The 21467-nt window shown below is 55.2% G+C and overlaps 1 protein-coding gene across 2 annotated transcripts in view; it reads left to right on the forward strand.

Annotated features, from left to right (window-relative positions):
* Positions 1-21467, forward strand: part of COL26A1 (collagen type XXVI alpha 1 chain) — a 165306-nt gene that overhangs the window by 127373 nt on the left and 16466 nt on the right. For both annotated transcript variants that reach the window (XM_047089063.1, XM_047089064.1), the window contains exon 4: positions 17174-17235. In XM_047089063.1, the coding sequence (XP_046945019.1) occupies positions 17174-17235 (62 nt within the window). The remainder of the gene's footprint in view (positions 1-17173; positions 17236-21467) is intronic.

Genomic DNA, 21467 nt, shown 5'->3' on the forward strand with positions numbered 1-21467 from the left:
CCGGGAGCTCAGGTCACCTAAGGAAGCAGACAGTTCTGCGATTAATGCTGGGTCACCGTGGCAGGTGTGGTGGGGTGGGGACGTGGGTTTCGGGAACCTGGGACCAAGGTTTACATCTGAGCCAGTATGGGGGTGGAGCTGGGGGCTCCCATGTTGTAGACACTTTAGATCTGAGACTTAGTAATAGGGGAGACAAGAAAAGCTCACCCCTTGCTCCCGGAGGCTGCAAGCAAGCTTGTCTGTCTGGACTCTGGGTGGGGAGAAATGAGCCCGAGAAACCAGTCTTGGGCCTCTGCCTCCCACAGGCTCAGGACTGAAACTTACCCTACCTCTGTGGCCACAAAGCTGGTTCCGAGTTGGAGCTAAAAATGGCTCAAGTAAAACATCCAACATGAAAAGATTAACTATTCAAATCCAGCAGTGCGGGATGGGGGGGGGGGGGGAAGTAATCGATCACGGCCAAGCAGAGTTTAGAAAATCTACTCCTGTAATTCAGCTCGTCAACAGTTGAGAAGGTCCAGTTTGACACCCGTCGGTGCTGAGAAGTCCTGGCAAGCCGGGCAGGAAAGGGAGCTCCGGTCACACAGATCCCAGCTGCGAGTTACACGGCCAACATCGCACTAGCCTGAGTCATTAGAAGTGTCCCTTTAAACTCGTGAATGGGCTCATACGTGGAACTTGAGACACATAACCGAAGACCATGGGGGAAGGGACTGGGGAAAAAATAGATACAAACAGAGAGGGAGGGAGGCAAAGCATAAGAGACTCTTAAATACAGAGAACAAACTGAGGGTGGATGGGGGGTAGGGGAGAGGGGAGAATGGGAGATGGGCATTGAGGAGGGCACCTTGTTGGGGTGAGCACTGGGTGTTGTATGGAAGCGTGAATCACGGGAATCTACCCCCCAAACCAAGAGCACACTGTATACACTGCGTGTTAGCCAACTTGGCAATAAATTATTGCCTGGAGGCAGCCACCAGGCTTCACACCAATACCTTGAATTAAAGGAATAAATGGCAAATAGAGGAATGACCTTCTGTGTGACAGAAGGCAGCATCACCAGAGCAAAACCACAGGCCACAGACAGGGAGGAGGTATAAACCGTGTAAAACTGACGACAGATTGGTATCAGAACTATGGAAAGAGCTTCCGTGGATCCGTACGGAAAAGAATAATCCGATAGAGAAATGGGCCGAGAACATGAACAGGCATTTCAGACTCTGAGGCCTGCTTCCGACTGTCTCCTGCATCCCCGGCAATGGCTTTGTTTCCGGTCTGAGGCTTCTCCCATCTACCACTCGGTGTGTCCAGCTGGGCTCCTAGAAGCCTGGGGTAGGACCAGTGTGGACGCCAGCCCTGTTGACGGAGCAGAAGCTTCCCCGGCTGCTGCAGACTGGCGTCTGGGTGCTGGAAAACGTGGCCAACAGGAGCCCCGATCCAATAGCTGCAGTCTGTGCCTGAGCAGAGGGCTTCTTGTCTCCTTCCTTGAACCTGTACCCACATGGAGCTGCTGACTGAGGAAGATTGCATTTCTGGGTCCCAGGCCACCTTCCATCTTTCTGGGTTGGACAATCTCTTGCCCCTTCTTAATTGGGGGGACAGTATTATTTTCTTTTTAGGCCTTCCTGGCAGGAGAGGGGAATGGGAGCGTGCTTCGTAAAGTGTTGTGCTTCCAGTGGTAATGTACCGACTCGTTCTTACTATGGTGTAGATGACTGAGGATTAATGAAATACCCATCCCGAGAGAGTGATGCATACTCAGAACTGGGTTTTAGCTCAGGAGCTGGCCACTACCTTGACTGTGTGACCGTGGTCACGAGCCGCTTAACCACCCCAGACCTGTATTCTAGTCCGCTTAAAGAAAGGGCTGGGTAAGGTAGGTCTAAGATCCTTTGGTCTTTGCAGTTGTATGGGAGATTTGCTTTGTAACAGGAACACAAGTAACACTGCCCTTTCTCAGACCTGCACTCTGTGCTAAATCTGTTTTCTCTCTAACCGGTTCAGGGCTCTTGGAGGTGGCTTTGATTATCCTCCTCTGCTGGGCAAGGTAACTGGAGTTCAGAGGGTTCAGTAACTTCCCCAAGGTCACACAGCTTCTTGGGTGGCAGGGTCCAGAGAGATGAGGAAGCCTTAAGCTCTCAGGCAACCCCTGTAAATCCCGGACAAGTGCCTGCGTATTCTTCAAGTGTGTTTTAAACTACTGGGCCGGTGGTGGGGAGGGAAAGTGTCTCTAAGAAAGAACCAGATGGCATCTGAGTGATCCTCCAGGCTGGAAGAGAGAGGCAATTGAACCATCCTCAGCGAAGGGGAGGGGCCTTATCCAGGTTGCCATGGCAACCCCCTCCGGCTGGGACAGGTGATCGGTTTGACCCTGAGAGCCAGGAGTCTGGTCATCTACTGACTCCTTCTCCATCCTCCCTGGGTCTCGACCGGAGGCCAGCTGAGCCAGGGGTCCAGCCAGACCTACTCCTGGCCAGCTGACCTGACCTGGCCTGTGGCCCCTGAGGGATAGGCATGCAGGGAGGGGGCGGGCCAAGCCCCAGATGCTGCCGGCTTCTGTGTGGGTGCCACACCCCAGCTCAACGGGGGTGGGCCTCATCCCCTGCAGCTCCCCGAGCATCTGAGAACTGGGAGCGGGAACTCCGAGACCTGTCCAGCTCTTGCCCACCCTGAGCCCAGGGGCAGGAGGTAGCTGATTCTGTACCCCCAACCCCGGCAGGCAGAGTGGCTTCTCTTTGATTTGTTATCTCTCAGGGTCCCAGAAGAAGTTGGGTGTGTAGGAAAGAGACTTCTCCCTGTTAAAAAGCAGTTGAAAACTGCTCAGAGCCCTTCTCCAACACGACGTCAGGCCTGTGGTCCCTCCAGCCTGGGATTTGGCCACAGGAAACGCCCCGTACTCACCTCCTGGCTCCCCTGAACAACTGTCGTGAGGCAGGTGGCCCCATGAGGAGGCCCAGGCCTTTCCTGGAGGCCAACCGAACCCTGAATTAAAGCTGAGCCACCTCGGGCCTTCCCCTTGCCTTTGGAGGAGGAGGGACCCCGAGAGGGGAGGGGCCTGTTCAGGTGTTGCCCCCACCCCCGCGTGTCCTCCCTTTTTGCTGGGGGCTCCTCCCCTGTTCACTGCCCCCTCCAGTCCCACCACCTGGGGACAGACCAAGGACTCTGCCATCAGTTCTTAAAACTCTGCTCTCGTTTCCCTCCACAAGCCCTGACGACCAAAGAGACTCCACGCCTTCTTGCTGTCTTACGGACCCCTTGTCTGTGTCCTCCTGAGCCTTGGCCACTGCGGAAGGAGGGGGAAGCCCCACCCGGGCTCCAGGTTGAGGGTGCTCCTTGCCGCCCCCTGGGGTTCAGAAGCCCCTGGGCAGAGTCAGGTGACATCTCCCGTGGTCTGGAGGCCCCCTCCCACTCCACTCCCCCCTCAGCCAGCTTTGTGGCCAGTTTTGCTTTGTGGCCCTTGAACCTTGCCCTTCGGCTTGGAGCCCTGTTAAAAGGGACTCTCCCGGTGACACACAGCCATGGCAGTACCAACCCCACGTGCCCAAATGGGCCCGCAATCGCAGAGCTCGTCTCCCTCGCCTGTGCTTGGTATCATCTTTCAGGCCCGGGCAACGCCGCCCGCCAGCCGCATGAGACCCTGGAGATATTTACGATCTGTTTCTGGACGAGGAAGAAGGAGTAAGACGCTTCAAATGGTAACCTCGGATTACCAACACGAGCCTCAGAATCCACCCAAGAGAGGCAGCTGAATCACTGACTCTGAAAGATAGAACGTACCCCGGGGATGACCCCACCCCACCTTCTTGCTCCCCCCAAAGGCTGCAGAGACTGGCTCCCCCCCCCACCCCGGCTTCGGGGACCCCACCTGAGGGCCATCAAGTACCTTATCCTGCAGGATTCTGGCCCCTCCACACCCACCCACGCCATCGATTTCTGGGGACGGACGTCCCCCAGCCATGCCAGGCTGAAGGGATTCACTCCTCAGCCCATATGGAATAGTGCCGATGGGGGGCGCCTGGGTGGCACAGTCGGTTGGGCGTCCGACTTCAGCCAGGTCACGATCTCGCGGTCCGGGAGTTCGAGCCCCGCGTCGGGCTCTGGGCTGACGGCTCAGAGCCTGGAGCCTGTTTCCGATTCTGTGTCTCCCTCTCTCTCTGCCCCTCCCCCGTTCATGCTCTGTCTCTCTCTGTCCCAAAAATAAATAAACGTTGAAAAAAAAAAAAAAAGGAATAGTGCCGATGAATCCAGCAAATCTGCCACCAACTACTACCACTCACCTGTCCGGACAGGTGCTTATCCTCTCCTCCGGGAACCTGTCTGGCAGGTGACACAGCCATGGCAGGGCTGTAGCAGCCTCGGGGAGCCTCAGGGTCCAGGCACCAAAGCCCGTGCCCCTTGCTTGGGCGCTGTCACTGATGTTACAGCTGTGACTCCTTTGCGTGTGAGGTTTCCAAGGCGACCGAAGGGATCAGAAGGTGGACATCTTTATTTTTATTTAATTTTTGTCTTTTTTAATGCTTGTTTTCGAGAGAGAGAGCGAGCAAGAGAGAGAGCAGGGGAGGAGCAGAGAGAGAGGGAGACACAGACTCCAAATCAGGCTCTAGGCTCTGAGCTGTCAGCACAGAGCCCAGCGAGGGGCTCGAACTCGGGAACAGCGAGATCATGACTTGAGCTGAAGTCGGACTCTTAACCGACTGAGCCCCCCAGGTGCCCTGGAAGCCGGACGTCTTTAAAGAAAAAGTACACAGGCTTTGGAGCCCCTGCGATCCTGTTCCCGCCCCTGCCTTTAGGGCTTCGGGCAGCTTTGTCACCTCTCTCACCTCTGGAGACCACTCTCCACAGGCCAGGGACAAAGGTCTGGACCGGCCACGCAGGGCAGGGACTATTGTCTAGGCTTATCGTGGAGGGAAGCTGAGGGCCCCTGACAGGGAGCGGATGAAGCGAGATGGCCCAGGACCCCTGCTCCTCGCCCGGAGTCCGGGATGCCCGAATCCCACCCTGCGGTCAGGCGACCTCTCCAGAGCACGGGAGGCTTCACAGGGGATCACGTTTCACCACAGCAGCCTGAGACGAGCCCCCATGACAGGGTCCATCTGCTGGCAGGAAGCAAAGCCTGGCTCCTTGGCCCGAGAGGAGGGGAAAGGTGACACCCAGCCCCTGTGCCTTCTGGCTCCAGTTACACTTTCTGCCTCAGGGAATGACCCAGGGGAAGCGGAGGCCCAGAGAGGGCTGTGCCCTGCCTGAGGACACACGGAGCAGACCCCACTTCCGGCCCATCAGAGGCCAGGGACAGACCCCTGGCCTCCGTAGCTGGCGGGCTGCTGACGGGGGCCCGCACCCTTCCTCCTGCAGCCTCTTGTGCTCACTGGGTTTCTTTTGCTAGGGGGAGGTCCCTGGCCTTGCCCTGGGGACACTGGGGTTTTTGGCGCAGCTCTGTGTGACCTGGGGAAGCCTCCTCCCCTCTCTGAGCTGCGCTTTGTACAGGTCGGGACCGTGGATTGTGGTTCCTCACAGGCCCCACGGGTACCAGGTGAGGCCAAAGGTGTAAGAGAGCTTTGTAAACCACAGGGCTCTGTGTAAACGGAGAATGCTTCCAGGCTTCCACCCACGCGTCAGCACAGGACCAGACAGACAGACAGACACACAGACAGTGTGCACGCGAGTGTGCATGCACAGAGACGCTCCCTGTAGACTGCCCTGCCCTTGGAGCTGACCGTGTACACACGCATACTGTACCCACATGCGTGTTCTCACGTGTCTGCATTTGGGTGGGGGACACGTGGCCTGGTTCCTGCCTTTGCCCCTCCCTGCACCCCCTACCCAGTGGCAAAAGCCCACATGGGTGGGGTTTGTCCTCAGAGCAGGGAGAAGCGTCGGAGGGTGAAATGCCAGATGGGTGGTTTAGGATGAGCAGAACAGCTTGGCAGGTTTTTTGAAAACTGACCGCTCCTGTGCCCCAGCACCCACATCCAGAAAGAGGACTTTTTCATCACCTCAGAGGCCCCCCCACTGCCTCTTCCCATCACCGTCCTCCCCAAGGTGACCGCTGACCTGAATGCCACGCTCAGAGCTCTCCGCCCGTGTTGGAACTCTAGATAAAAGGGATCACACAACGTGCTCTTAGGGGTCGTCGTTTTTCACCCAGCATGATCTTGGTGAGGTCCGCCCACACGGCTGCATGCGGTTTGTGCTCACTTAGTACCGTTAGCGTCCCATTTGGTGAACATTCAATTGACCCAGACGTCCACTGATGGAATTGGGGCTATTTATAACTTGGGGTTGTATGCGCGACGCCACGGGGAACGTTCTTACACGTGTCGTTTGGTGAAAGTATTGATTCATTTTGTTGGATACGTATCTAGGGATGGAATCGCTTCTACTCAGCCTTGTTAGAAATTGCCAGGTGTTTTTTTTTTTTTTTTCCAAGTGGGGATACCATGGACACTCTAGTGGCACTAAGCATTCCGGTGGCTCCCATGCTCTGTATTACTTGGCATCATTAGTCTTTTTTGATTTTAGCCATTCTGGTGGGCATGTGGGAGTGCTCCACTGTGGTCGAATCTGCATTTCCTCGTGTGGCTAATGAGTTGAGCCCCTGTGCATATGATTTTTGCATATATGTGTTTTCCTAGAATCCTCTTCCACTCGGTGATAGGCCTGTTCATTCCCTTCTGATGCAAACAGATTTTTAAGGTTTTTTTTTTTTTTTAACGTTCGCTTATTTTTGAGAGAGAACCTACTGAGCCACCCGGGTGCCCCAATCAGTTCTTAATTTTAATGCAGTGCACTTTGTCAAGGTCTTCTTTAATGCTAGTGGTTTTTGTGTCCGGTTGAAGAATTCTGTGTCTGTTCCGGGGTCACAAAGGTAGTAGCCTTTAAGAGTTGTGTTTTACCTTTTGCATTTAGACCTACGCTACATCTGTAATCGACTTTCACGTGTGGTGTGGGCTAGGGGTCTGATTCTTTTATTTTTCTTTTCCACTTGACCCAGCACTCTTTATTGAAAACTCTAGCCTTTCTCTGTGGTACTGTACTTGAGATTCTCTCTCCCTCTCTTTCTGCCCACCCCCCCCCCACATGTACTCTGTCTCTCTCTCAAAATAAATAAACTTAAAAAAAAGAAATAAAGGTCTCAATTTAAAGAAGTTTAAGTCTTCCCCTTTTGTTCTATTTCTTCAAGATTGCCCTGGCTTTTCTTGGACCTTTGTGTTTTCATATGCATGTCAGAATTCACCTGCCAGTTTCCTAACATACACACACACAGCCTTCTGATATTTTGAATGGGATTGCATTGACTCTATAGCTCAACTGGGGAGAATGAACATCTTCACAATATTAGGTCTTCCGATCCATGAACATAGTATATCTTTCCATTTCTTTAGCTCTTCTTTAATTTCTCAGTGATGTTCTGGAGTTTTCAGTAGATTTATTTCTAGATAATTTGATAACTGCATGATATTTTGGTGAACATTATCATTTTAAAGTTTCACTTTCTGTGTGTTTATTGCCAGTAGATAGAAATAGGGTTGATTTTTGTAAACTGTCTTTTTATTCCAGTGACCTTGCTAAAATAACTTAATAATTCTAATCATTCCTCCTCAGATTTTGTTGGGGGGAAGATGCTCTAGGGTGTGGTCAGCCATGGTCCACATGGTTCAAGGTCAAGACCCACTGTCCTTGAATTCTGGGCTGGATGTGGAGGTAGAGAGAATGGAAGACAGATTTGCCCAGCCTGGTCAGCAAAGTCTCTAGGGCCATGGTGAGGTACAGAAGTCACAGACTTTGTCCATGGTCCAGGCACTGTCTGCACATCCATTGAGAGTTGCTGCCCCAGCCGGGGCACATAGTCCAGCCCACCGTGGCCTCAAGAGAAGGGAAGCCCTGGGTTCTAATTTTGGTTTTTAACTGACAAGCTGTGTGACCTTGAGCACATTGCTGAACCTCTCTGAATCTCATCCTTTTCACTCGCAAATGGAGGGCACTATGCCCGGGCATTTCTTTCTCTCAGCCAGTAGGTGCCTGGTAAACACTGGTGAATCAGTTTCACTTACCAGCATTGTCCCTTTTGCCCATGGGGTGATTCTGGACATTGCCAGAAAGTTCTGCGGTCCAGGGGCTGCTGACGTGGGTGCCCACGGGGAGGAGGTGACTGGCTACCATTGTGCTTTGAGAAGCTTCGGTGCAGTTGGCCCTTTGGGGATTTGTGTTTCTACCATGAAGACACCCATGTGAGGCCGCCCGGCTCCAAAAAGGAACTCAATTACTCTTCAATAAAAGTCTTGGCAGAAGTTCCTGAAAAATGTTGCCTTCTGTGTGATCCCTCATATACAAAAGGACGGAATTTAATTATTCTGTCCTGTCCGTGAGCCCCAGGGCTGGGTCTGGCATGCAGCCACAGCCCTGGCCGACCAGCAGGCTTCCTGGCCCCTGATGGGGCTCATTATTCTGGGATGTGTTGGGAAGGAATAGAGGAAGCACAGGGTGGGTCTCCCCTTCCGCCTGGCCTCGCCCTCTCCGCCCTTCCTTTTGGGGTGTGTGGCTTAGAGAAATCCAATGTGTCTGTGATTACCTGGATAAGCGGCTCTCCAGAAGTTAACTTGAAACGGTGATTTCCTTTTCAGGTCCTACCGGGGCCTCTCTGTTCCCCCCGGGGCTGACCTCAGAGCACCCTGGGAACCCTTGGTAGACTCAGGAGCTCCAGCCTGCAGCTGGCTTGTTCCCTCCACTCCTGACCCCCATCTCCTACCCTCGTGGCAAATTAGATTCCTACCTGTTACAGGAGCCGAAGCCAGGGATCTGTAGGAGGTCGGTTTTGGCTGGCGGAAGGCCAGGCGGGACCTTGGAAAGGTGAGGAGTTGGGGGCTGAGAGCTCTCCAACACCCAGCCCAGCTCAAATTTGTCTCACTTTTCCCATCTGCAAAATGGGGATAGCAATCTAGTGTCTGCCTCAGGGTTGGTGGGAGGCTCCCACAGAAAGAAAATGGGTTTAAAAGGCTTAGTCCAGGGCCAGACCCAGAGCAAGTCCTGCTTGTCTCACCAGTAGTAGTCAGGGCTCAGGGCCACCTCCTTAGGAAGCCCTCTTGATGTCCCCTGGCTGGGGTTGGCCCTGCCTCGCATGGGAGAGGCACACAGATGGACAGTGCTTGCTTATGTGTCCAGAGAGCTTTGAAGGAGAGGCCACTTGTCCCTGGGTCCTTATCACAGAGACCTCGGTGTGTCTGTAGAAAGACAAAATACTAAGTAAGGTTGCCAGATACATTATTGTGTTTCTATTCGCTGAATCTGACAACAATATCTGTAAGGCAGCTGGAGCTGAATCATGGAACACTCTTAAAAGTCCAGAAGATTCTTTCCTGGTTGATGAGTCTGTTTAGGACTTGTCTTCAGGTTGCACCTTGAATCAGTTGCGTTCTCCAGAGAAACAATCAGTAGGATGTGTGTGTGTGTGTGTGTGTATCTATATAGCTATATATGTATCTCTTTAGATCTATAATCTATCATCTATATTAAGGAGTTGGCTTATGCAATTATAGGGGTTGGCAAGTTTGAAATTTTTAGGACAGGCCAACACGCTGTGAAAACTCAGACAAGGGTTTGCTGCTGCAGTCTTGAGGCAAAATTCCTTCTTCTCTGGGAAACCTCACTTTTTGCTTTTAAGGCCTTCAACTGATTGGATGAGGCCCACCCATGTTATCCAAGGTAACCTCTTTTACTTAAAGTCACCTGATTGTAGATGTTAAACGCATCTGCCAAATACCTCACAGCAACATCTACACTAGTGTTTGGCCAAGCAACGGCACAAGACTCTTGCCAGGTTGACACATAAAATGCACCACCCCAGGCCTCCATCTGCCCTCAGCCAGTAAGTTTCAAGCTGCTAATCCTAAGGGGCCATGGTGTGGGGGGGATCTAGTCGTGCCCAGACCAGATATATGAGCTTCCGGGCCATTCCCCTACCAGACTTTGTAGCGTGTGTTCAAGGCCATCTCTTCTGAGGCTCATGGCGATTCTCAGGGGTGGGTCAGTGGGTCAGGGAGAGATGATCTTGCCCGTTTTACTGAGGAGGAAACAGGTGCCGAGGTCCAATGACTTTGCAAAGGTGTTGGCTTAGCGGTGGAGCCAGGTCTCTAACTTCTTCGCAGTCAAGACACGTGCAAATGGCTTCTCCTAATGCGGGAACCTTCCCCAGGGAACCGAGGGAGGAGCCCTGGGGGCCAAGAGTGTCTCCTCTGCCATGAAGCCACGATCTAGGCCTTGGTCTCTCTGCCTGTAAATGATTCTCAGCATCTGCTCCCGCTCCGTTCAGAACACTAAGAGCTACAAACAAATGGCCCCCAAGGGCTATCTGTGTCATTTATTCCACGGGTGTTTATTAAAAGCCTACTATGTGCTTGCTAACATGTGGGACGAGAGCTGGCCTCCTGCAGAGCAGACCCAGAGGTCACTGCCCCACCTGGTAGCGGCCCCAGAGGGAGAGGTCGCCAAGCCAGGGGCTCAGGGATGGTGAAGGTGGAAAAGCCAGCGACTCAGATGCCAATCAGTCCCTGGGAGCCACTGTTGGAAGCTGGCTGTGCATCTCCGGGCCTAGGACGGAGGGCCCGGGGCAGGGTGGGCACTGCTCTCCCGGCTCAGTTCTCTTACCCTACACAGGAGCCCTCATGAGGTCGGGATGATTGATCTCGCTGTTAGATCAGGAAACTGAGCCCAAACCATAGAACATCAATGGGAAAATTTCCAAAAACATGGGCAAAACTCACCCATAATCCTGCCACTGCAACTGTGTTTATTTTTCCAGGTTCCGTTTCTTGGCTGTCCATCTTTTATGTGATTATAAGCAGAAAACAGATCCAATGTTGTCATTTTTTACATACCATCCTGACCATGTGTCATGTTCTTACCCAGTTAACATTTGAATTATAGCATGTGTATTAAGTATGTATATTGTTTTAAAAAGGCAGGTGTCCTTCAAGGCTTACAGTTAAAAAAGAGCAGTCCCGGGGCACCTGGGTAGCTCAGATGGTTAAGTGTCTGACTTCAGCCCAGGTCATGATCTCACAGCTCGTGAGTTTGAGCCCCGCGTCAGGCTCTGTGCTGACAGCTCAGAGCCTGGAGCCTGCTTAGGATCCTGTCTCCCTCTCTCTCTGCCCCTCCCCTGCTTGTGCTCTCTCTCTCTCTCTCTCTCAAAATAAATAAAACGTTAAAAAAAAAAAAGCAGTCCCCCGTACCCCTCCTCACCTCCCATTTTTTTCCCCCATAGTCCAGCTTTTTGGGGGTAGGAGGCCTTACCTCCATAGGCTACCTGACATTTATATGTTGTTACTTCTGTTGGTTTTTAAACTTAGAGGTTCTCTGTTGATTCTGTCCTGTGGGAGATTCTGGTGCTTTTTTTTTCATCTCTGACCCATCCTCTGTGTCTTTTCCTCCTCCTCCCAAGTAATTGTACCACACTTTGGGTTAGATCAGTAGACAATGAATGACTAGCATTGTATAACAAAGGAAGTAATATTCACAGCTGATCTCAGGTAATATACCAAGCTGCATCTCCTTCCTTTAGACTTCTTTTCCTGGAGTTAGTGATTCATTTTTCTGTTTGTTTGCCTAGTTTTCTAAGCCATGCCATAGATGTATCCCTTGGCATGTCACTAATTCACCCCAAATTTTCCAAAAGAAGTTTAATTCTCCCTCACACTCACATACATCAGGGGCTTTTCCCTTTCTAGAAGCCCTCTTTCTCCTTGTCTAATGTGGTCAGGTTGTGCTATTTGCTGTCACCAGGTGATGTGCCTTTATTTCCCATCTCCTGTCCCTTTGTTGTTGAACTCCTTGCCTTTGGTATCCCTGTTTTGTGACTTCTTTTCTCTAGCTTACTCTGTTTTGGTACAGTACATCCTTCAGCACCTTTCTGAGAAGAGGTACATAGAGTGTCAATGTTTTGAGGCCATGCATGTCTACACATGCTTCATTTTACTCTCAAAACCTGAGGGATAGTTGAGCTGGGTATAGAATCTTAGCCAGAAACTGTACTCTCTCAAAAGAATACCCCTATCTCCCAGCTTCTGCTGTTACTGTCCAGAAGTCCAATGCCATATTGATTCTGGACATTTCCTGGAGGCCTCATTTTATCTTGGAGGCTTTTAAAATTTTCTTTCTGGGATTCTGAGCTTTTGTGACAATGTGCTTTTTGGTAAGAGTTGGGTTTTCGTTTTCTTTTTTTTTTTTTAATCTGGCATTTCACATGGTCTTTCAATTTGAAAGTTTATATCAGTCAGTTTTAGGTGTCTTTTGGGATCATTTCTCTTTTCTCCATTTTCTTTCTCTAGAACCTCCAGTTAGTTATTAGACCTGGATTGATCCTCTAATTTTCTTATCTCTTCTCTCCATCTTTCATAGCCCTCGTTTTGCAACTTTCTAGAAAATCTCCTTATCTCCTAATCCTTTCACTGAATATTTTACATCAGCTATTTTTTTTTTCCATTTCTACAGATGCATTTTTGTGTTTTGGAGGTTCTTTGTAAATAACTTCCTGTTGTTTCGGGGATGTGGTATCTTCTCATATCTCTCTAAGGATATTGGAATTTTGCTGTGTTTTTTGAAGTTTTTTTCTGTCCACTCATTGTCTCTGTTTTCTGAGTTTTCTTTTTTCTTGTTTATTCTTTTGGTCTTTGTCTTTTGCATTAGAGGCTCTCTGTGCATATTTAATAGTCACACACCAGGAGCTGAACCCCACAGGTGGACAAATCCATCTTCTCATGGGCTTTACTGCAGGAGTTTGCACAGGGTCCAAAGTCACTGCACATCCACCTCTTCTCTCTGGTTGGAGGGGCCTAGCTGGAGGGGTGTGGCCTAGCCAGAGAGGGTGTGGCCTGATGGGTGCATGGCCTGGCTGGGGGCGTGGTAGTGAATTAAAAGGCAAAAGAAACCAGGACCTAGTCAAGACAATATTTCTCTGCCCCCCCCCCCATAGCAGTTTCCAGCAGAGGGTGAGGTGACCAAAGTCTCACCAGTAGAGGAAGGTCCTTCACACCCTTCAAGGCTCCAATGGGGAGGAGGGAGGCACTAAAAGAATATGTGACCCAAGGCTGAACTCTTGGGTAGATCAGGGCTGACTGGATATGTAGTAAGCTAGAAAGGTGCCAGTCCTTTCTGTGCTGGGCCCAGCCCAGCTCTTGTCACATTGGGGAAACTGAGGCCACTTAGGACCTCTGTGTTCCTGTGGTTCCCTGTGAACACACCTGGCCAGCTCCACCCTCTGTCCCCACAGCATCTGACCCCATTGACCTCCTGGGAGCTTTCTTCTCCTAACTGGGCTTAGGAGTTTTGGCTGGAGTCCAAGGTCTCCAGGGGGATTTTAGGGATCTCTTCCAGCCGGGCCTGCTTGGGTTGGCCTTCTGGTGACATCCACCCTGCACATGCCCGCTGCTTGTGGATCCGTCTCACAGAGGGAGCTGGGTGTCTGGGGACAGGACCACCCGTGTGCCCTGGCTCCCCCTGTCAAGGTCTTATGGCCCAAGCCTCACAGTGGTCTCACTCGGCCTCTAGACTTTTCTGCGGTCGGCGAGGGTCCTCTTGGCCTGGGGAGTCAGCTTCTCTCAGGACCTGGGTCCTGAATTCTGGATACAGAGCCATCACCAGCCGTGCTGACTGAAGGCGAGTGGCAGGTAGACTGGCAGTGGGTGGGCAGAGCCCGGCAGTGACAGCCCAAGGGCAAGGGCACGGGTGGCAGCTGCAAAGAGTCCAGGATCCTGAAGTCCTTAGAGCTGATCCAATACAAACCCCTTTTACAGATGAGAAAACTGAGGTGCGGAGAGGTCACATAAGGGCTTCTCCAGCCTCACAGTGAGTTTCCACAGTCTTTCCACTGACCACACCAAGGAGTGAGTCCCTCTCATTCTCTCTCTCTCTCTCTCTCTCTCACACACACACACACACACACACAGACTGGTTTGTTTGGCACATCTACACTTCGGATGCCCACATATTGGCATCAGAGTTCCTGACACACTTTCCTGCATCCTAGACACTGGGAAATATGCGGTGGCCCCGGGCGCTCGTGGGCCTGTGTGTGCTAGGAAGGGGGCTGGGAACGTGGGAACTCTCGGAATCTCAGGAAGTCAAAGTTTTCATCTGAGTGTGGGGCAACCGAGGCCCAGGGCCAGTGGACAGGGCCTGGTCCCCTCACCGAGGCGCTCAGCACCCTCAGTGCCATCTCCACGTTCCCACGGCTCCCGTGAATAGTTAGAAAAGTTGAAACAAACATAATGTAATTGCTTGTCGATGACAGAATGCCAGGGGAACCATAAAACCCACCAGGCCTCAGCGCCTGCCCAGGCAGGTGGCCGGGAGGCCGAGCTGGCAGCCTCACCCCTGCCCCGCTGGCTGGGCCTCCTGGGCCTCTCTGCGGCTGGGGAACCGGACCCCCTGTGCCCGCTGACGGCCAAGCCGCACCTCACCTGCCAAGCAGGGTGCCCAGTGCCAGAGCAAACTGGGCCCGGGCCCAGCACACTTTCCAGAAATAGGTTCCTGTGAGAGCCTGAGGCTCGCCCCTCCCTCCACAGCCCTTACCCCCTGCAGAGAATCCCCTGTGTTGCCTCAGACCCTGGAAATGCTGTGTTCACGGCCCCTAAACCCCTAAAGGCCTCAGGAATGTTCACTGGGCCAGGCTGACGCTCCCCGGCTTCCGTCAGGCCTCCTGCCCTTCCCACCGGCCCCCAGGGTGGGGTGGGGCCCTCCTGGCCATGGAGGAGGTCCGGGGCTCAGGCAGAAAAGTCACTTCTTCACACTCTCCAGAGTCAGTGCCTGCTGCCCGGGAAGACACGACTGCTGGGGAGGGTTCTCGGGCCTTTGCCCCGAGGGCAGGCCTCCTCCTTCGTACACCGCCCCCCCCCCCCCCCCGCCACCCACCTCATCAGTATTAACAGGGGCCCCAGGGGGAGGAGGCAATGGTTAGGGAGGTGCGGGGGCGGGTGGGGGGTAAGGCAGGTGGGTGGGGGGTGGGTAGATAGGTGGAATTAGCTTAGCGGGTGGACGGATGGGACCCTCTTTGTTTTGGTCTCTGTCTTTCCATTAAAGCCTTCTTTTAAGGCCCAGGAACCCTGCCTATTTTCAGGAGGGAGGCGTTGAAAGCCCCCAGGGCTTTCACACACTCTCTGTGTGTGCAGTTTGGCCCTGCGGACTGGGGGCTTCTGGAGACCGTGCCATTTCACCCGGGGCGTCTGTGGCTTTTCCTCTGAGACCCGTCCCTGTCCCCAGAGAGGACCCCTCACCTCCGCTGCCTGGCCTTCCAGCCAGGACAGCCTTCCAGCCTCCTGGAGGCTCTGATGCCCTCTTCCCACGTGGGCCTGGGCTCCTGGCTGCATTTCATTTACTGGCATCATCCGCCGAGCATTCTCCCCTGCCCTTCTCTTAGTTTTGTGGTTTATACATTTTCCTTGCTTTCTTTTTAAAATTTACTTATTTATTTTCAGAGAGAGACAGAGAGAGAGAGAGAGTATGAGCAGGGGAGGGGCAGGGAGAGAGGGAGAGAGAGAATCCCAAGCAGGCTCCATGCTGTGAGCGCAGAACCTGACTCCGGGCTCGATCTCAGGCACCGTGAGATCATGACCTGAGCCGAAATCAAGAGTCAGTCGCTTAACCGACTGAGCCACCCAGGCCCCCGTGTACCCTTTTGTTTCTTCACCACCCTTTCCTGGGAGAAACTAGGGGGAAGCATGGTGGGGGGGGGGGGGTCCAGCAGAAAACTCCCATGTTTCAGCAGAAAACCTCTCCGTCCCTCACCGGTCCTTCGTGAAGTCCTGCCCCCTCCCAGCCACGTCACTGTACATTCTTCTAGTTGTTTGAAAGTTTCACTGTTTATACCTCAGTCTCTAATCTGTTTTAGGTATCAGGGTTACTGACACGGTTTTATTGAGGGGGAGAAAAAGAGTTCTGTTCCTAAAAAATGCTTATAAACCACTGACTGAGCCCAGCCCAGGGGAGCCGGGGAGGGGAAGGAGGGTGAGCAGGGCCTCTCCGAGCCCACATGATTCATCTTGTAAACCGAGCCAGGGCTGGTGAGCACACCGCCAGTGTCAACCCCCCTTGCCCTGAGGCCGGGCACCCCTGGGGAGGACACAGCCCGTACCATGGTCCCGAGACCCCTGGCCGTCCCCCACATGCCTCGCCGAGCAATCACCACTGAACGAGGAACATTAGTGAGGTGACCTGCTTCCAGAGATGACGTTGGGGGCCTCTCCAAGGACAGGGGAGACCAGTGGGGAGCAGGTACAGATGCTGCCAGTGAGCTTCAGGCCTCACCGTGGCCACGGGGCCTCCGACAGCCCCAGCACACCAAGTGGGACCTAATGAGTTACCCTCAAACCTCTTGTGCGTCGGCGTGTCTGTTCATCCTGAATGAGGTTCCAGGAAGGTCAGGCTTTGAACCGAGTGAGAGATTTAGGCATCCCTTGATTTCTGGGGCCATAAAAGCTCTTGAGAACAGCTTTGAACCATCTATTTCCTCTTTAAAGAGCTCGGTTCCTGGGGCAGACAGACATAAATAGGTAATTATAGCCCAGGGAGATGTGTGCCTGGGGGGTTAGCCGTTAGTGGTCTCCTAATTGGCCTTCCGGCTTCCAGCCCCTCCCACGCCCACCCATTGTACACTCTGTTGCCAGAATGAGTTTTTCAAAAATGCAAATCTGACCTTGACTTTGACCCCCTCCCACAGCTGCCCCCGGCCTCAGGACGCTGCCCAGAGCTCCTTCTGCCAGGCCTCCTCCGCTCGGGCCCAGCCTACCGCTCCAGACGGGGGGGAAGAGGTGGGGTGGGGGGGAGAGGGTCTGCCAGGTTGCTGCCAGACCCTTCTCTTTTCTTGCCTGTCTGCAGACCTCAGCCCTCTTCCCTCACCTGGCCAGTCATTGTGCAACCCTTAGGCCTCGCTTTAGATGCTGCCGCTTCCAGGAGGTCCTCCCTGACCACCACCGCCCCCACCCCAGATTGGCATCACTGTCCCCCATGACGCCCTTTTGCACATTCTATTCTTACAGCCAGATAAGACAGGCTGCATGGAGGAGGGGGCGCTGAGGATAAGGCCCTGAAGGACGGGTAAGAGTTTGCCAGGCAAACCGATCGGCGAGCTCCCCACCTGCCCAGAGGCTACCAGGGTCTACACTCCATTCTCACCCTTCTCTTTCAGAATGCATGAACTGTACCCGGCTCAGCGACATGAGCGAGAGGCTGACCACGCTGGAGGCCAAGGTCAGACGGCCTGGGGAGCTGGCGGGTGTGTGTGCGAGGGTTGTGGATCAGGTTCCTGCACGGTGTGACTGGGGAAAGCCCGGCCCTGAGCAGCCTGGTCCCAGGGGTCGGGTGCTGCTGGGGCCTCAGCGGTTCTGGGTGGTCTACTCTGGGCTGCCTCCTGGTGTGGGGGAGGGGAGCAGGGAAAGCAAGAGATCTGGTCCCGGACAGCAGGCTGGTCTGGGTGTGGGCCTCAGTGGCTGGCGGGGCTGGATATCCAGAAGCCGACCCCTCAGTGGGAAAAGGAGGGAGCCCTGTCCCCCCAGAGGCTGCTGCCCCCCGTTCTGGCTCCCCCTCTCCCCGTCTGGCACACGTCTGGGCACAGACAAGCCGATGGGGGAGGAGCTGCCTGGCACCAGCCAGCCCTCGCCCCGCCTACGTCGGGGTGGAGCGGGTCACCCCAGAGGCAGAAGGACTGAATAAAGAATGAGTTAATTTAGGGGCGCCTGGGTGGCTCATTCAGTTAAGCGTCTGACTCTCGATTTCGGCTCAGGTCACGGTCTCCCGGTTCGTGGGATCGAGCCCCACGTCGGGCTCTGCGCTCAGTGTGGAGCCTGCTTGAGATTCTCTCTCTGCCTCTTTCTCTCTGCCTCTCCCCTGCTTGTGCTCTCTGTCTCTCTGTCTCTCTCTCTCAAAGTAAATAAATACATTTTTAAAAAGAGAAAAAGAAAGGAAAGAAGAGGAAGAGGTAATTTATTTGGGAGTAGCCCCAGGCAGCTCTGGGGAAGGGAGGACGTGTGAGGCACAGGTGTGGCAACAGGCGGGTTCCCCGGGTGGACACCGGGGGACCCTGTCCCATCTGGCCCCTCTGAGAGACAGTGCCTGGGACTGAGTCTGCCGGGGGACGAGGCAGCTGGCGGTGTCTACCGTTCCTCCGTGGGAGACGCTTCTGCCGGGCTATCTCCACCGTCACCTCATGTCCCCTGCCTCACCGGCCTGCTGGCATTGTTCCTGTGGCCCGAGAAAGCCCCAGCGGCGAGTCTCGGGTCTCCCGCGCCTGCAGGAAGAAGCCATAGCTGGGGACCGCGGGCCGAGTCCCGACTGGGGACGAGCCCCATTCTCCTTTTTGTCCCAGGGTGGCTGCTGGGGGACGAGGCTGCTGTACCCTCACATATCTGAGGGGCCTCCTGGGGCCTGGGGCTGCCGGGGCGGCCCGGCCCAGGAAGGTGGGTCCCGGTGTAGGAGGGGGGTGTGAGGGCGGCCAGGGTGGGGACAGAGCACTGGGGCGGGCCGAGTGTGGCAGGGCCACAGAGCGGGCCCAAAGGTCGGGCCCCTCCCGGAAGAGCCTGCCTGGCAGGTCTTCCCAGCAGACGCACAAACACACGCGGACACACACAGACACACACGCAGCCCTCGCATCACCCTCTGGCCCTGCCTCTTGCCCTGAAAGCCTGGCCGTGGGGGCCCCTGCCCGGCGAGACGGGGCTGCGGATGACCGTCGCCCGGAGTCAGACATGAGTGGGACTGTCACCGGCGGCTGGGTGACTCTCCCCGGGCTCCCGGCAGCCCCCTGGACATGGGGGGACTAGGGGACCTTGTACCCTCCTTGGGGTCAGTGGCTCCATGGGGGTGGGGTGGAGGCCATCAGGGAACAGATGTTGTCACGTGGGCCAGGCCGGGGCTGGGGAAGCCCCGGGAGGGTGGGGGTGCTGGGGAAAACCCCGGGGGGAACGTCTGGCCCCCGAGATCTTAAAAAGAGGAGGGGTCCCCAAGCCAGCGGGCCTGACGGACATTTTCCAGCTCCTGAAGCCTCTGAGTGGTTTGGCAGAGTATTGGCCGACAGCCCGCCCTGACCCCAGCCCGGCACCTCGGGGTGTTACAAGTCACAGCCCTGGGGGCAGAATGGCACAGGACTGGCCGTCCTCCACCCAGCTGGCCTTGGCCCTCCTGCCGAGAGCAATTGCTCCCTGTCCTCCCGCCCTGACACATCGCTCGGCCACAGCAGCAGGCCGTGAGGGGGCTCCGAGGTGAGGGTCGTGACCCCCTCTGCAGACCCTGGTGTTGGGGGGGTCGGGTCCCTGCCCAGGAATGGCTCTGCCTCACCGGGTCCCTGCCCAGCTCCGGGCCTCCGTCCACTGTCCTGTGAAATGGAAATTGGAGTCTCTTGCCCACCCACCCCCCACCCTCACCGGGTTGTTCTGGGGGAGGGTGTACAGGGGTGAGCTTTGGAGAGGAGAGGGGGACGTGGTCGGCATCTGGGGAGTGCGAAGAGGCAGCTGCCACCGCCCTCCTTCTGGATTCCCAGCTCAGGGATGGGCGATTCGGGTCTCAGTGTCTGTGCGTTATCTGGGTCACCTTCTAGCTGTTTACCTGCCTGCTACATGCCTGAGTGTCCCCTGGGGAAACAGAGCCCCTGAGTGGGCTCAGGTCTGAGGGCCCTGAGAGGTGGCGGCCTGGAGAGGGAGGGGGATGGAAGCTGGCCGCACTGCCGGGACAGCCCTGCTGAGGCCAGGTGAGCCTGCTGGGCTCAGAGACGACATGGGGCAGGATCGGTGGCCGTGGTCAGGCCAGTGAGAGCCAGGCAGGCGAAGCCCAGATGGGGAGCCAGAAGCCAGACGGCTGGCATAAGAGAGCGGCAACCCAGAGGCCTGGAAACTGTGGCTGCTGCCCCTTCAGACAGGTAGCCTGCTTTGGTGTGTCAGAGGGATGTGCTCAGCTGTAAGTAACAGAAACCCAGCCAGTGGCACGTTATTCTTTAAAGACATTTATTGTTTGTTCAACAAGAAGTCCAGCAGTAGGTGGTCTTGGGATTGGTTTGGTGGCTTAAGAACTCAAGCTCTTCACAGCCTTCCCCTCCACCTCCTTAGCGGATTGGCTTTTGTCCTCATGGTTAGTGCCTCATGGTTACAAAGTGGCTGCTGCAGCTCAAGGCATCGCATCCTCATACCATGTTCAGAGGCAGGATGTAGAGGATAAGGCAAAGCACCCTAACAGGCTCTTCTGTCTCGTCGGCCAGCACCAGGCTGTATGCCTGCCTCCTAGTTGCAAGAGAGTTGGGGAAATAAGTACCTGGCCGATCATGATTCCTCCTCTGGGGCACACCCACAGGTACACAATAGGGGGCTCTCATGTCCAGCACCCATCAGGTCTGCTCCCTCTTCACTCCCTGCAAGTGCCTGAGTTCCCAGAAGGTCCGGACCTAGGAGCTGATCTGGGACTCCTGCCACCCTCTTTTCCTGGTGGGGTGGAAGGCCAGGAGGAAGAAGTCTCCTGACTTCCTTCCTCTCCTCCCCCTCAGTTTAGACTCCACGGGCCGCATGGTGTGGGAGGGAGCCCGAGAGGATTCCCCTGTGTGAGGGTCAGAAGCCTCGGAGTTAGCCAGTCCCCGGTGCAGGAGGGCAGCCTCCCGGCCGATCAACCAGGCCACAATGATGTCATCGGAGCCACTGCCCTCCAAGTCTGGCTGCACTCTGGTTTTCTCGGGTCAGGTCTCCATGCCCACTGCTGCCTGCCCTGGTGAGGTCGTCCGTCCGGGTGGGATCGGTTTCTCCAGGAGGCCGGCCACGGCCAGGCGTGGGAGGTGCCCAACGAAGAAGTGAGGGGGCTTTTTGGGAGGGGGCGAGGCTGCAGGTGGCAGGTCCCCTGGGGGTGGGTCCAGAGCCCTGCTGGCGAAGGGGAACACGTAGGCCTGATCCCAGGAGCCCAGGGAGGGTGCCCTCCCAGGAACCCTGGCTGCCCCCAGCCCCCTGTTGCTCTTGAGGACTCCCTGGAAGTATGTCCATCTTGAGGTCCCCCAGAGACACTGCAGTTCAGCCCGGCCCCCTGTGTCATCACCTGCACCCCCCAAACCCACCTTCCCCCGGGTCCCTGTCTGACTGGTGGCGATCCCACGGTCCCGGGAGCCAGGCTGGAATCAGGGGACCCACTCCTGCCTTCACCCGTGCTCCTGCCCCTGGGCTCCCCATCACGTGTCACTGACCCCCAACTCCTCCGCTGCCCCAGAGCCCCCAGCCTCGGCCGTGGCTGGTCAGCTTCCCAGCGACACTCAGTGGCTGGGCAGAAACCATCCCACTTCCCTCCCAGGGCCCGGGGGGGGGGGGGAGGGATGGACTTTCACCCCACCCCCGGCCGCTGTGTGATAGTAGCCAGCTGCTCCCCTCGTGGGTGCTTCCATGAGGTTCCGCCAAGGCCCAGGCCGTGGCCAAGCTGTGGACAGGTGGACAGGGCACTGCGTGGGACCCTGGGCCCAGCCT

This window comes from Lynx rufus, unplaced genomic scaffold, assembly GCF_022079265.1.
Source record: "Lynx rufus isolate CCGP_SWC_20201006 ecotype Redwood Valley unplaced genomic scaffold, mLynRuf1.p SCAF_27, whole genome shotgun sequence".
NCBI lineage: Eukaryota > Metazoa > Chordata > Mammalia > Carnivora > Felidae > Lynx > Lynx rufus.